Source organism: Microtus oregoni, unplaced genomic scaffold (genome assembly GCF_018167655.1).
Source record: "Microtus oregoni isolate MIOR12 unplaced genomic scaffold, Mior012 000008F_ref0000371, whole genome shotgun sequence".
Taxonomy (NCBI): domain Eukaryota; kingdom Metazoa; phylum Chordata; class Mammalia; order Rodentia; family Cricetidae; genus Microtus; species Microtus oregoni.
Window position 1 is genome coordinate 52,468,492 of NW_024543067.1, and position 16,688 is coordinate 52,485,179.

A 16,688-nucleotide genomic window follows, 5' to 3' on the forward strand; every position below is an offset into this window, starting at 1 on the left:
GCCCTCTGTGGCTGAGGAATTTGTGAGTTACCTGGGGCTTGGTGACCACAGGCAGTGTGGGAAAAAGGCATGAGGAGTTGTCAAAATCCACCGGATTTGAACAGAGAAAGGAAGAGCTGTGGTCACAGTCACCAAATTCTGACTTGGACTTATGACAGTGACCCAGCTTTAAAATCTAGTACCATCCATCCATCCATCCATCCATCCATCCGGCTTGGCTAGAACAGCAAGGACATTCCTGTGGGCTCAGGAAGGCATCTCTCCCTCCTCCTTCCCACCTTACTTTGTAAAATGCTTTGGTTTCAGCACGTAAGGAGTTAGGTAGATCAGATAGCTACAGCTGGCTGTACCTTTGCTAACTGATGCAAGACCCTCTGGTCTGTCTGCTTTGGGCTAGTGAGCCCAGATTCTCTGGCAGTGTTGGTTTCTAGGGATGTGTTTGTCTCCCAGCAGAGGGCGCTGAGAAGCTGCTGTTGCAGCCCAGGACAGGCTGAGTCAGGGAACCTGACTTGAAGAGGACTGGCCTGGCAGTGGAGCTGAGGCTGAGGTAGGTGTGGCATTTTACCTGCTCTTCCTGATCTGCATTCCCTTGCCAAGCATGTGCCCCTGGATCTGAGAGCCTGTGGGCAGGTGGTGCCAACTCACCAGTTGTTAACTTGCAGGAGGGTGAGGTTTGTCTGGGCCGCAATCTGCCTCTTCTCGTCTTCTGTGGGGTAGGGGTGCTGAAATGAAAGAAGGGCCGATGAGCTGTAGCCATGTGGGGGCCAGGTTGGCCCAGAGTTCATCAAGACATGGACACAACCCAGGGCTTGGGAGTCCAAACTGGGGAAAGGCAATGCTTGTTCTTGAGGACGATGGGCCTAGCGTGTACACAGAGGCTCCCAAGTGCCTTAGACTTCCCAGCTCTTTCTCATAATGGAGACCAGGGTAGTTTTTAGAGTCCATTCACTATTGATCGCAAGACACTTTCCTCTGCTTCTCACTTGATCCCTCCGGAAGGTGGCTTTCTCCGAGCTAGGATCAACAATGGCCTCCCAAGCCATGGAAGGTAGTAAGTGGGGGAGGGGGACGGGGATGAACCAATGCAATCTCAGTTAATTGATGTTTATATCTACTGCGTGTCAAGATTGACACTACACATTTGGGAAGACAGGATAAATATAATGGTACACTGTTGACACCCAACCTTTTAACCCTTTGAAATGTTTCCATACATTTAACTTCATTTCATCAAACCAACCGCAAGGCGGATCAGATGAGAAAACTGGCCCCTGTCAATTGGATGGAAGTACTGACTCAGTTCTGCAGACTGTGGCTCTGTATGCCCTTGTGGAGGGCTGAGTGGTACAGGTGTGCCCTGTAGATGCATGTTGCATGCTTCGGCCCAACTTTGATTATGTGTTTACTCTCCCTCTTCAACCACACTTCATAAGGGTATAATACGCTCTTTAGAATGTGTGCCTGTTGCCATCACACACAAATGACCACTGATGGAGGAAGACAAAGGAAAGTTGGAGATGCTGTGGTTTGGGTACTGAGTGCTATGGAAGCTTACAGGAAGGAAATATGAATTGGCCGGAAGCCTGGGAAGATGGCTAAGGGGAGTGGCATTAGAGAAAGGAAAAATCTGATTGGATGTGGTACCTCATGCTTATAATCCCAACACTCCAAAGGAGAAAGCTGGGGGATCAGCCTCATCTACAGGAGATGCTCAGGGGAAAAAAATAATCTAATAAAGACACAGAAACAAAAGAAAGGCAAAGCCGAGGGAAGTAGGTCTTGAGGCCAATGGGTGCTGAGGCCGACAATAGAGTTAATGTGTTTCTAGGTCTTTCTGAGGCTTTGGCACACATGTCTGACATCCAGTAGGCATCATGAGACTCAAAGGGACCAAAGATTCTCCTAAAAGCAGGGGAGACACGGCGGTCTCCAGGGTAGAGGCCAAGTCATCCAGCATTCTCAGACCAGGATCACTCTTTCTGCTTGTGTTGCCTAGAGAATAGAAATGCTGGGACTTTCGAAAGTCCCAGAGATTGGGCCTCACAAGCCTGCTCTATTGTGACTAGCTGTGAGACCTCAGGCCTGGCACTTAACAAGACATTATTAAGTTATGTAATGATTAAATACTTGTAAAGAGTTCATACTGCAAGGATGGGGTGGTGTGGGCAAGATGTTTAAAGCTCACAGAAGGAGGAATTGGAGTGTCGCAGCCTTGGGAGTGCTGTCATTAGCAGTGAGGAAGGAAAGCAGCCTCTTCAGCTGGCCTCAGGATCATGTGTTGCTTTAATTCACACCTCTGACCCTGACTACCACACCAGGGCATCTGACCCTGTGACTCATACAATATTAAGAGTCTAACAAGAAGGAACACATGCCAACATTACCAGGGCCAATTTCATGCTAATTGGGAGGGAACAGAAGGAGGCTAGAAGGGAAGATATCAGGCCCTGGAGAGGTAGGGACTCTGGGACCCTGGTGATGCTCCCTTCCTACTTTATAAGGTTCACAGGAAGGTGCCGAGCAGCCTCCCTGTCCATGGCTGGTAGATCTATGAACCAAGTCTTTCCTTGTTATCTATGAAGGGTTGGTTCTGAGACCCTCATAGACATCAACATCTGCAGATGTCCCAGTCTCGTTCCATAACATGGCACAGTATTTACATACAGCCCATACATCCTACACAGAGCTGGGCACTCAGCACTCTGGAAGCTCAGAGAAAGGGAAGCCACGGTGGCCAGATTATCCTGGGTTCTGAGTTACTTACAATACGTCAGACAATCATATGGAAATAGTCATTATACCATATTAGTTAGGGAAATAATGTTAAGAAAAAGAATCTGTATGTGCTTAGTGTAGTTTTTTTTCAAGTATTTTCAGTCCACACTTTGTTCAATCTGCATTATATGGAACCTGCAGGTATATGAGTTGACCACAAAAAATTATGACAGTCTTTCAGCCTCCATATTCTGCATTACTGTTCTACAGCTGAGGCCTCTTCTCTCGTCATCCCACTGTGGGCACTTCTGAATGTCACTGAAAATTTGTCACAGGTCAAATCCTCAGGGAGGCCTTTTCCAGTTCTCTGAGGCCTAGGTAGTCACCAAAGACTCTGAGTAAGTGCATTGCCCTTATCATTCAGGGACATAAGTATCCTCCAGGAAGCCGTTGGCTGCTCTTGGGCAGGAACCCTGGATCATCAGATGTCACCTCCACAATGCTCCTACCAGTCATGGCAATTGTGTTCGCATTCAGTGATGCTGTATGAATATACAAGTCAGCAGACACAGGAAGGACATGTGGATCAGGTTGGTTCTTGAGCTGAGCTAAGTCACCAGCTTACACAGGCTGGATGTTGGCTGCTTCCAGAATTCTAGAAGTCAGAGACATCTGAAGTTGGGGGGGGGTTCACAGTTGATGTGAAGGGTGTGTTTGTGGGTCCTCTATTGAAGGTAGCCTGTACCAATGTCCCTTTGGATCATAGGACAGAGGTGGCTTGGTTTGGTTGGGAGGCTGTCTAGGGAAGTGGGGCCTCAACTTGGCTTTGAGGAATAGCTGAGCTAATCCAGTAGAGAAACAGGCCTTCCAGGAAGGAGCCTTATACCATGACTTAGCTCTAAGCCAGTCAGTCAGCATCTCTTCTGCTTTCTCCTGTTAAGGCGCCTGAGAGGGAAATCCCCAGCCTAGCAAGGAAGGATGGTGCTTTCTATCTCTAAGGAGACTGCCGGTACTGAAGGGTTGGATACCTCAAACACAGATGGACAGACTTGTATCTAACAGCTCAAAGAATGAGTATTGCCTAAGACTTGCTGATTATTAGATATTAGATCTCTTACTACTCCCACTACCCAGTCCCACCATCTCTCCTTCTCAGAGCAGTACCTCAGGAGGCACGGGGTGGAGGCTGTGGCTAAGTAGAAACACTTAGCCCAGCTTTGGGAACAGGTGTGTGGGCCAGAACATTCCTGGCACCGCAGCTGAGGGCCAGAGGAGCAGCCCAGCTCGTACACGCCTCAGACCACATGATTCCTGAGGACAGAATCAAAATAGTTCTGGCTCCGGGTCAGGCCACGATTGAGTCAGTGCTACTTTTAGCACAACTGGAAAGGCTTGAGGCCAAGGACAAGAGAGGGAGTGGAAGGAGATCTTAGGAGGTACGCACTGTGCCATGGGAGCCACCCTGTGACCACCAGCTGGGGGGATGCCCCTGGAGGCGCAAAGGAAGGGCCCAAGCTGGAGCTGAAGCACCTTCCAAGTGCATGAGCCTTCCTTGGAAAAGGTATAGCACTGACTAGAAGATTGCAGATCCTTCTCAATATCAACCTGAAGACTTCCACAACTGGGCAAGGCTGCTTGATGGTGAAGAACCATTGAAGAGAGGGCAGAGTCTTGCCTCACCATCTGAGGACTGTTTGGCCTTGGCTGCTTGACCTGTGTCTTTCATTCTTAGCTTTCTCTGGTTATCATGGGAGTAGGAAAGGAACCCATTTACTGGACTTCAGAATGACACAATGGGCTGGCAGAACAAGCGTGTGACTCTGACAGATGTATAGAGGCCTCCCAGACTTCTCCAGTTGAGCACTAAAAACAAGGGACTTAAAGTATGTGCATTAAATGGATGTTTTCTTGTTTGTTTGTTTGTTTGTTTGTTTTGCTCCATTGCTGTCAGGAACTCCCTCTGCAACCTACCCCAAAAACTCCTCTGCAGCTCTTCCTGACTCCTCCCTTCAAACCTCCACAGCTCTTATCTCCTAAGGCTCAAAGGACACTGAAGTAAATAGCTTTTAGTTTGAAGGATGAGCTCTGGTCAGAAGAAACTAGTCTAGTACTGATTTTTGTCATCTCTGACAACTTCTTTTGTTCAAACCCACCCTGGTATGATCCTTCCACCTTCTTAGCTCACGTGCATCTCACTGCACGGTTACCTGTGTCACATAGGGACCCATTACAGGGGGAACATCAGCCAGTGGGTATCAGTGGAGCCCATGCTAGATTGGACCTTAGACTCAGTAGGGAGCTTGGGCTTCCCTTTCCCCCACCCTGCTCAGAGGCCTACCAAACCTTTCTCCACCCCACCCCAAGCCCCCAACCTCAACAACCATATGGCGGGGGCTCGCTTTGGGGCCTTTATTCTGTGGGCATGGCACTGGTTAGGAGGGCCTGTGATCCAAAGGGAGGCAGCCAATAGGACCAGAGTTTTGAAATGACCGTGTGGCACCATATCTAACATGCCACTGGTGACAGATGCTCCCTGATTTCAGAGATGGCAGATTGGACAAAGCAAGCAAGAAAGCAAGCCAGCGAGTGACCGAGCAAGCAAGCAAGCAAGCAAACAGCCAGGCAAGCAGGCAGGCAGGCAGGCAGGCAGGCAGGCAGGGAGGGAGGGAGAGAGGGAGGCAGACAGGCAGGCAGGCAGGCAGGCAGGCAGGGAGGGAGGGAGGGAGGCAGGCAGGCAGGCCTAGCATGACTGGGCAAGCACAGTTAGTGATGAACTTCTTCCTTCCACACTTGCCTCTGTTTAGAACGCCCATTCTTATTTTTGTTCCTCCCCACTTAAAGACACAAAGAGAGGCACAGAGAACTAAGTGGCATAGTATCCCAGTGCGTGTTCACAAACTCATTCACCCTCAGGCCAAAAGACAGGAGTCTGCTCCCACCTGAGCTCCCTTCTGTTCCCTTTCAACCACCCTCCCAAAGATAAAATTTTTATGACAATCACTTCCTTTTCTTTAGATCTCTGTATGTGTTCTATCCTGCAACATGATGACTCAGTTTTGCATATTTTTTCTGTTTTTTTTTTTGAGACAGGGTCTTATATAGCTCAAGTTGGTCTTGAACTCATAACCAAGGATGACCTTGAACTTCTGATCCTCCTGCCTTCATCTCCTGAATTCTGGGATTATAGTCATGCATAACATTTTGTCTGGGTTTTGGTCATTATATTAATGAAATCATCTGTTCATCTACACTTTTGAGTTCCTTGTGTTTTGGTTGCTGTACAGTTTTCTACTGTGGAAGTGTCCCACCTCCTGTTTTGAGTCTCTAAGCTATTCTTTGTCCCTGTAGCTTCTATTTCAGCCCATTCATCACACTGCAATAAGACTGGTTCTTTGTAATTTCCTTCCAACCCTGCTCCTGCTCACCTTAAGCCCACCTAGTCTTCTTCTTCCAGCTTCAATGCTTCCTTAGATCCCTCCCACCATAGGGGTAGCTTGCTATCTACCACCCCAAAGAGAACAGTTATCAGTTTTTTTTGAGAAAAGGTACCATGCGTTTCTCTTTCTCTCCTTCCCATCTGCACAGAGATGGCCTGGCCCACTGTGTTTGTTGAATGAATTCATGTGGAGGTTTGGGCTATGTGTGGCCGCAGAAGGAGGATAGATAGTGACTCACTGATTCAGACCCCTAGGAATTAGGTGACCCCCCAAGTCACCCTACTGCTTCTCCTTGATTGACTGTAGAGTATTTGTGGGGGAGTCAAGAGGGGATACTTAAGAATCTATCAAGATACCCCACCTCGGGCTGGAGATATGGCTCAGTGGTTAAGAGCAGTGACTGCTCTTCCAGAGGACCTGGGTTCAATTCCCAGCACCCACATGGCAGCTCACAACTGTCTGACGATCCAGTTGCAGGGGATCTGACACTTTCACACCAATGCACATAAAATAAAGTTAAATAAAGCATAAAAATATTAAAAAAAAAGATACCCCACCTCTGCTGGGCGGTGGTGGCACACACTTTTAATCCCAGCACTCAAAAGGCAGAGGCAGGTAGATCTCTGCGAGTTTGATGCCAATCTGGTTTATAGAGTGAGTTCCAGGTCATCTGGGGCTACAATCCTGTCTCAAAAAACAGAAGAAGAAGAAGAAGAAGAAGAAGAAGAAGAAGAAGAAGAAGAAGAAGAAGAAGAAGAAGAAGAAGAAGAAATCCTACTTCTCTAGAGGGGTCGCAGAGGTGACTCTATAAATAACATGATTTCTACATGGTTTGGATCCTGAACCTGCCTCTCAGTAGCTTCAGACCTTGGCCAATTTTCCTCATCTGCGAAGCTGGGAAATCATCCTGCCAGCCTCAAGGTGGCTACAGGGATGACGTGAGTTCACAGAACTGGCCAGGGATTTAGAACAGTGGCTGTCACATTCTGTGTGTGTTTGTTACAAAGAGGTCAGAGAGGGAAAGAGAAATTTGTGGCTGGGCACACATGCTCCAGCTCGGAAAAGGTTGCAGGTGGTCTGCTGGCCACCATCTGGAGCCCACACCCTTCATGCAGGTGTGCCATGCTCCTCTGGTCTGCTGGCTGCCCTCTGGAGCCCACGCCCTGTGGTGTACCATACCATGCTCCTTTTCCCCAAAGGGCTTTCTTTCTTGCATCTTCAAAGACTGCTAGGTCCTGTGAACATGCGTGTTTTCTCCTAACCTTCACAGGTTTCTTAGGGATACTGTGAGACTGTATATCTCTCATGACATTTTTGGAGGGCATTTCTGAAAACCACCAGTCTCCTGCGGACACTCTGTCACCCACCCTAGGGAGTCAAAAGGCAGCTTCTCTTTCGGTACAGTGAATAGTGGGTGTGAGTAAACAATCTCATGCCATAGTAGAAATTCTAGGCCTAAGACTCCTTAGCATCGAGAGGTGGGTGCCCAAGAACAAAGCCAGCTGCTCTCTGCTTCCCATTCTGACCATGCCAAGGTGCCATGTGGGTCATCAAACTCCAAGGTAAGAACAGGAATAAAGAGAACTTCATGATGAGAGTATTTTGGAGGGAGGTTTTAGACCCTTCTGGCAGCAACAGTTAAGTGTTAAAGCAATAATGGACGATGATCACTTGAAAGACAACTGTCATCCAAAGTGACCTCCCACATCCCACTCAATCCCAAACCCAAGCTGTCCTTAAAGTCCAGCCTAAATGTCAACTTCTTTCCTCAAGACCTGTGAATAAACACCTCCAGACTGCTCAGAGCCTAAAGACTTCTGGAGCCCATCGTTTCCCCCTGGAGCCCAAGAAAGGGCTGTGTAGAGATAGTGGTGCCTTACCTCAGCTATGGCTTGGGGGCCTGGATTGGCTGGAGGCCCCTGACTGGTCTCCACAGCAGTCAGACCAATGACTTGGCTATTCTGAGAAGACTGGGGCACTGGGCTCTGTGGTGCCACCGGCACCCACCGTCACATGGCACTCAGTGCAAGATGCTCTGAGATGGTTCAGACAGTCTCTCTGTTGAACTCCATCTGCCTTTCTGGGCTTTCGACCAGACTCCTCTGCAGTCATACAGAAGTCTATGGGGACACTTCCCACCTGCTGACAGCAGTATTACCCCTGCGGGATGCCCACAGCAGCTGGCTAAGTGTGGACACTTCAGTGTATGGAGAATGCTAGAGCCTTCTCTGTGTGCAATCAAAGCAATGGCGAATTAGACTTTGTTCTCAGTTCACAGGTGAAGGGAAAAAAAAGATCTCAGAGAAGCATACTGCTAGCTCTAGTTATACAAAAAGTAAGGGGCAGGTCAATGGTAGGGTTTGGTCCCCTGCACCCTAAACCAAGCTATTCTATCTCTAGCCACTTGCTAAATACTGTTCTTTAGAACACATTAGCAATCGTCTTCAACATGGTGTGTTGGATAGCTTTGTCAACTTTATACAATCTAGAATCACCTGGAAAGAGAGGTTTAGTTGAGGAACTGTCTAGATTAGGTTGGCCTAGAGTGCATGCTCGTGTGTGTGTGTGTGTGCACATGCACATGTGTGTGATAGGAGGGACACATTCTTTTTATTATCTTGATAAGGAAAGATCTAGACTACGATGGGCCGTACCATTCCCTGGGCTTGGGGGCCCAGTTTGTATAAGAAAGGAGAGCTAACAAGCAAGCAAAGCTACCGCATCCATTTCTCACTGCTTTTGACTGTGGATGTGACATGACCAGTTGTTGGAAGTTCTTGCCTGGATTTCTCCACAATGATGAACTTTAAGTTACCTTTCCCCGGGAGGTTTAGCTGCAGCAACAGACACAAAGTCAAACAGCAGGCACTGCTCTACCTGCTTTAGGAGTAGGAGCTCAGAGCTAGGGCAGCTGACTGACCTGTGGAAAGCCACAGAGCAAGTGAGCATGGAACCAAGCAGGACCACAGCAGGTCTATGTGCCTCCCAAGCTCAGTGCCTGATGCCCTGCCATCTGCCTTACTTGAATGTGCTGCTCCTACATTTGAATGGGTCAGAGATCTACACTCCTTCTCAACCTTACCCCAGAGGATGTGCCTCCTGTTGTCACTTTAACAGACACCCTCTTTTGTCTGGGCACATCTCTGAATATGATATAGAAGGACATTGTGTACAGCCGGGCAGTGGTGGTGCATGCCTTTAATTCCAGCTCTCAGGAGGTAGAGGCAGGTGGATCTCTGTGAGTTCGAAGCCAGCCTGGTTTACGAGAGCTAGTTCCAGGACAGGCCCCAAAGCTACAGAGAAACCTTGTCTCAAAAAAACAGGGGAAAAAAAGGGGGGGGGCATTGTGTATAACCTCATACTTGGTTCTGGACAGCTATTCTGTGTTTGACCAGCACAGGCAGCCAGTGTCTCTCATCTTTACTGACTCCTGCATTCTTGACTCTTTGGAGTGTTTGCTCTGTGTATTTAAGTGTTTTGTTTGCTTTTGAGACAGGGTCTCACACAGCCTGGCCTTGAATTTCTGTTTCTCCAGTCTTTACCTTCCAGGTGTCTAGATTATAGGCATGTACTGTCATACTTTGGCTCCTGGCTTTAATAAAAAGATGATGATGATGCACATGGGTATGTTTCTCCCCGTGTGTGTGTGTGTATGTATGGAGATCAGAGAACAACCTGTGGGAATTGGTTCTCTCATCAAACCCCATGGGTTCTGGGATTACCCAACTCATGTTGTGAAGCTTGGTGACAGGCTCCTTTCATGCTAAACCATCTTGCTGGCCCTAAGTGTCTCCTTTCTGAAGTCTCCCATTCACTTAGCAGCGTTGCTCATGCATCCTAGTTTTCTGTGTCACCTCGCAGTCAGGACACTGCACCTAGGACTTCCAGGCCCCTGGGACTTGAAGGTCAGATTCGCTGAATATGTCTTTGATGATATAAAGAAAGCATCCTTCAGAGTATCAGAAGAGACAGAAACTAGGAAGTTTCAAACAAGTCCTAGCTCCTCCTCTGGCACTGCATCCTGGGTTGACTCTCAAGACACCTGCAAACTAATCTTAGCCTGGTGCGAGTGGAGTAGAAAAGCCAGCTTGGAACTACTTCACGCCAAGCTGTGGATGACGGATGGCCTTATGGCCTTGTCATGTTCTTGATTTTTCAGAGGTTGATAATTCTCTTAAATTTCTGTCAAATTTTTCTAAGACAAGTCATCTTATAAGACTTCCTGGGTGACACTGGAAGCATTTGTAGCAGTAGCTGGGCCCGTGTCCACTGACACATTGCACACTGTGGTGTTCTAGCCTCACCATAAGCCACGCAAGCTGGATGTTGTATTCCCTTTTTTTTATCAGAGGAAATAGATTTAGTGAGAAACTCCCTCCAGACATCCTTAGTCATCAGAGAAATGAATATCAAAACAACTCTGAGATTCCATCTTACACCTGCAAGAATGGCCAAGATCAAAAACACTGATGACAACTTATGCTGGAAAGGTTGTGGGGAAAAGGGAACACTTCTGCATTGCTGGTGGGAATGCAAGCTGGTACAACCCCTTTGGATGTCAGTGTGGCGATTTCTCAGAAAATTAGGAAACAACCTTCCTTAAGACCCAGAAATACCACTTTTGGGTATATATCCAATGGATACTCCATCGTGCCTCAAGGATATGTGCTCAACTATGTTCATAGCAGCATTGTTTGTCACAGCCAGAACTTGGAAACAACCTAAATGCCCCTCGACCGAAGAATGGATAAGGAAAATGTGGTACATTTACACAATGGAGTACTACACAACAGAAAAAAAAAATAACGGCAGCTTGAATTTTGCAGGCAAATGGATGGAGCTAGAAAACATCATTTTGAGGGATGTAACCCAGACACAGAAAGACAATTACCACATGTACTCACTCATAGGTGGTTTTTAAACACAAAGCAAAGAAAGCCAGCCTACAAACCACAATCCCAGGGAACTTAGACAACAATGAGAACACCAAGAGAGACTTACATAGATCTAATCTACATGGGAAGTAGAAAGTAGAAAAAGACAAGATCTCAGTAAATTGGGAAGCATGGGAACCTTGGGGGATGGCTGAAGGGGGAGGAAAGAGGCAGGGAGGGGAGCAGAGAAAAATGTAGAGCTCAATAAAAATCAATTAAAAAAAAAAACCTTCCTCCAGGTCCTCCTGTGTCCTATTCAAAATACTCTCTGTAGAACACATTGATATATCTAGATCTGGGGACAAGTGAGTCCTGCCAGTGAGTTGGTGACAAGACCCCACCTACATCATTCCTTCAAGTCTTAGCACAGTGCTCTGTACAGGGAGGTGGCAGGGATACAAAGAACATCGGTGGGGTGGTTAACAGAGCCACCAAGTGCCCAGGCAACTGGCTGACTTTCACTCCCATTGTCCACTTTGGCCAGGAACCCTGCACAGGGCATGAGCACTACCTGGAGGTGTAGCCAGTTTCCCCCAGTCCCCGAGCCTAGCATACAAGACACTAGGGATGTTGGTAAGATAGCTGGGGAACGGACTGTCAGAAATCCTTCTGTATCCACAGACTTTCAGGTTTCCTCAGCATCCAACATGGAAACAGCCCAAGTGTCCCTCAGCTGATAAAGGAATATAAATAAACACAGTGTGATCTAGACCCACGGTGGAGTGCCATCATCCCAAGACAGAACGACAGTGCTTACTGCAAGGATGGACCTGGACAACATGACGTTAATTAGGCAAGCACTCCACTACTGAGCTATGCCTCCAGCCTCACGATACTAATTAAAAGAACTCCGTCACAAAGACCATCTTATGATTTACTTGAGTGAGATTTCTGGAAGAGCTGATCCACAGAGATACGCAGTGGAGCCCAGGTTGTGAGAGGCTGGGGGTGTTGGCTAATGGCTGTGGGATTTCTTTCGGGAGGTATCATGATTGTGCAAGAGTGTAGCTATACTGAAACCTATGACATCGTTTCTATTTTGGAGACAGATTATCTGTAGCCCAGGATGGTTTTGAACTTGTGTCATTTAAACTTGCTTTGACCTAAAACTTCTGATCTTCCTGCCTCTAGTTTCCAGTTGCTGGGCTTCCATGCATGTGCCGTGACTCCTGCTATTTTCCTGTATTCCATGCCGGGGACCTGCCTTGCTAGACAGGCACGCTACCAATGAGCTGGAAACACGTACTCTGGAATTACTTTTTTATTTTTTATTTTTTTTGGTTTTTCGAGACAGGGTTTCTCTGTGGTTTTGGAGCCTGTCCTGGAACTAGCTCTTGTAGACCAGGCTGGTCTCGAACTCACAGAGATCCGCCTGCCTCTGCCTCCCAAGTGCTGGGATTAAAGGTGTGCGCCACCACCACCCGGCTTGGAATTACATATTTTGAAGAGTAAATTTTTTGGTGTGTGATGTTAATATTCCAAAAGTTATACAGTGGAAGCCCCTGGTTCCTCTTTTGTCCTCTGATTTATTTATTTATTTTTTAACCACAGCAGGGATCATAAGAGGACCTGGAGAAAGGCCCTGAGCTCTGTGTGACTGGGAGGAGGTGGTTGTGAGTGGCGCACAGCTGGCCCTGGCCGCCAAGTCACACCAGCCTGAGAAAACAAACAGGATGGACGGGAAAGGGCATGTATGAAGCAGCCTCACTACGACATCTGAAACCCAAGCGTGGGTGCATAAAACCCCACACTCTCCCCCTACAGGTCTCTGGCTGAGAGGATAGGGGCTCGGCTTTGCTTTGCCTAGACACTGGTGTGAGCATTGTATATCCACTCCCTGAGGTCAACGTGAAGGCAGTAGAACTGAATGAGACCTTGGGTCCCACTATTGGGGCTCAGTTTCACTTGGCCTTTTTATCTGTGTGATCTTGTGGAATGTGAGTCTTCTCCGGTTCTTAGTTCTACAGGACAGTAGGACCTGCCTCCTGGGGTGCTCGTGTGCGCTAAATGAGACATACATGCGCTGAGCCTCGGCTGGCTGCTGTGGGGAGTGGTGGGTCCTGCTGGGGCTTGGGCTCTTCTCCAAGACCTCCTGGCACACAGGTCATCAGTTCAGGGAAGTGATGGATAGGACTGCTGGCAGGTCAGGGTGTCAGGTATTGGGAGGAGCAGGGGTGGCATCACAGCTGAGGTGGAGGAACGGTGACTTTTCCTCCTCCATAGGAAGAACCCTCTTCAGGGCTTCCTGCCTGACCTATGTGGCTGTGGACCTATTGCTTCCAGCTGGAGTCTAGCCTCTTTTGGCCAAAATAAAATAGCAAGAGAATGTCACCACATTCTTCAGGGACTGAAAGCCAGCAGCTAAGGACGACAGTGTCCCCATCTCATTCCAGCCTTGCAGCTAAGAAGGCTCTGGGAGTTAACCTCCCACCCCAGGTGCTTTCTGTCATCTCTGTAGCTGCCTACGACACAGAACAGCGCAAACAACAAGAGGAAAATACGACGTCTGCCTGATGGAATGGCAACAGGAAAAGCTAGTGTTTATAGAAGTGCTCAGAATCGCCACGCAGCCAAGGTTATGGGATGCTCTGCCTACCTCCTGTAAACCATCCGCTGGCTTTAGACCCAGGCTGGAGATGAGCAGAGCGCTCTGTGGCAGCTTCGCCAGCCAATATACCGCTTAGGAAGTCCGCCACACATGTGTCCAGACAGGTGCGTGCCACTACACACGCCTCTGTGCTTCTGTGACGTAACGAATAAAATGCAGTGCAGAAAGAAAGGGTCATTACTGCTGAGAAAACTAGGTAGACAGCTTTGGAAAACTTGAGACGCAGATTTGCTTTAAAATACTGATACATCAGGTTGGGTGGGACACATATGAGAGACTGGAATAAAGATCTGAAGGGATCCTGTAGCCAGATTTGAGGACCAAAGTCCGTGTTCTTACTTCACTTGACGTGAAGTCGGGATTTGAAGATGTTTTATCATAGGAAAGGTTTATGCAAGTAAAACAATGAAGTGTAGTCAGAAAAGGATGTTGGCTCTCTACTGGAAGATTAGCAAAGGAATACATGTATACCTTCTAAATTAACATAAAGCATGTCTTTAGGGTGGCGGTTTCTTTTTAAGCTAGCCTTTCAAATTAACTGACTCATATGCTAGTGCTAACAGAGCTGGAGACAGGACATTTACAGTACCTATATGGGTCCTTCACATCTCCTCTTTCCTAACACTGGGCAGCCAGTATAGCCCAGTATGGGGACCCACAGTGAGATTTCCCCAGAACTGTGGTCCCGGGGTTCTTTCTCAGAGGAACAATGACAACATCACATGTAATTCAGAGCTCAGCTGTTTGGAAGAAATCTTGACCCTCATCCTTCTTGCAACCCACCATGTGGCTTGGCACACTAAGAATAAAGAAGAGGGGCTGGGGAGACGGATCTGTGGGTGAAGTGTATGAGGACCCGAATCTGGATCCCTGGTACTCATGGAAAAGCAGGGTGTAGACCAGGCTGGCTTTGAATTCACGAACTCTGCTGGCCTCTGCCCCTTGAGCACCGAAATTACAGGTGTGTACCCCAACACTGTGGGGTTGGAAATATGGGGACTCTGGGCATTTCCCTAGCCAGCCAGTCTAGGGAAAACAGAGAGTTCCTGTCCTGTGAGAGACTGTGTCTCAAAAATTAAGGTAGATCGTGATAAAGGAAGGCGATCGACATTTACCTCTGGTCGCTATATGCATGCACTAGGAAGTGCACCCTAGCCCCATGCAACCAATACATTTCTCTCTGTTTTTCTATCTGTCTGTCTCTCTCTCACATATATACACACACACACATATATACTTTTTTGTTGTTTGTTTTTGGTTTTTCGAGACAGGGTTTCTCTGTAGCTTTGGTGCCTGTCCTGACCAGTCTGGCCTTGAACTCATAGAGATCCACCTGTGTCTGCCTCCCACAAAGGCATGTGCCACCACTGCCTAGAGCGCGCGCACACACACACACACACACTTTTAAAAAGTAGACAAAACTTTGTAGAACAAACAAACAGTTAATCGAGGAATAACTTTTAAAAGATCTAGTAAGTCCCCTAAAGGTCCACACATTGTGAATCAAGGATTTAAGGTTCACAGATGATGCATGGTCCCTCTTCTTGGGAGACTTGGCACGGCTAGAGAGACTATGTATATAGCCAGATACACCCATCTACAGCAAGCCTAGAGGAGGTTTACGCTCAGCGTCAGAGGATGGCAAAAATCAGCAGGTACTTTACACTAAAATGACAGACACGTCAGCTACTCACCTCCAGATTTCACGATATTGGGACTCAGCCTTAAAAACCTTGTCCCAAGCTCAGTCTTTGGGAGACTAGCAGGAGGAGGATGAGTTTGAGGCCAGTCTGGGCCTCATAGTAAGACCCTGTCTCAAAAATGAAACCAACTATAAAGAAACGTATACAACTTTGTTCTTTGCTCATGGCAGGAGAAGGATCAAAAGGGAAGATTTCTTTTTGTTGTTTTTAGGCAGGGTCTTGCTGTATAGCCCTGGGCTAGCCTTGAACTCACGCTCTTTCTGCCTTAGCCTACTAAGTACCAGGATGGGTACCACTACCATGCCTGGTTTGTTAAGGGCTGAACATAGTTCTGTATGTTTGTCCTCTCTTCCAGCTTTCACCACTCTAAGGAATAAATGCCACTGGAATTATCACCCAGCAACTGGGAGAAACAGTCCATACCCCAGTGGACCTGTCTTTAAGCCTGTTCTCCCTCTATTGTGTCTGGTCACCAGGCACTTCTTAGTGTCTCTGATGGAGCTGGGCAATGACAAGTTTGTCTCTGTGTGCACAGCTGACCATGCTGTGCTCTCTCTCTCTCTCTCTCTCTCTCTCTCTCTCTCTCTCTCATTTATTTCATTATGTATACAGTGTTCTGTCTGCATATATGCCTGCAGGGCAGAAGAGGGCGCCAGATCTCAGTACAGATGGTTGTGAGCCGCCATGTGGTTGTTGAAAACTGAATTCAGAACCTCTGGAAGAACATCCATCTCTCGAGTCCAACCATGCTGCTCTTGATGACTCTCCCTGTACGGCTCAGCCATGGTCTGCAGAGGATGGCTACCGAGTGTACTCATTTTGATAGAGTTGCCTTGACTTCTTCCATTTAGCCCTGAAGTTCTGAATTCTGATTTGGGAAATCCAGTGACCACTCTCACCTCATTTTCACTGCCCCCTCCCCCTTCTTAGCCAATAGCAGCAACAAGTATCAGAAGTCCTTGGATTCTAGGTCCCATTTAAGCCTTCTCCAATCTTCCTTGTACCTGATGATCTAGCAAAGCCTTTTTCTGAGACCGTAGTCTCTGCATGCACAATGTGTTACCTGTGCAATGGGCTATCAACCACTCCCTGCTGTGATTGCATGCCCCCAGCACGCACACACACACAGATGTACACTCATGCACACACACACTCACTCACCATGAGATGCTGGAAGAGCCAAGAACGCATTATATTGGTGGCATGCTTGGGCAAGACTCCTCGTTTGTTCTTGGACTTCTTATCCTCATTGTCCAGGAGGGAGGTGAGGTCAAGGTTAACCTTCAGGGCA

The 16,688-nt window shown here is 47.7% G+C and overlaps 1 protein-coding gene across 3 annotated transcripts in view; it reads right to left on the reverse strand.

Moving 5' to 3' along the window:
* The window catches only part of Pknox2 (PBX/knotted 1 homeobox 2), a 271,709-nt gene that overhangs the window by 3,954 nt on the left and 251,067 nt on the right, over positions 1-16,688 (reverse strand). For 2 of the 3 annotated variants that reach the window (XM_041657711.1, XM_041657710.1), the window contains 2 exons: positions 16,559-16,678; positions 646-722 (listed from right to left, as the gene is read on the reverse strand). In XM_041657711.1, coding sequence (XP_041513645.1) covers positions 646-722; positions 16,559-16,678 — 197 coding nt within the window. The remainder of the gene's footprint in view (positions 1-645; positions 723-16,558; positions 16,679-16,688) is intronic. The other variant, XM_041657712.1, reaches the window with a different exon arrangement.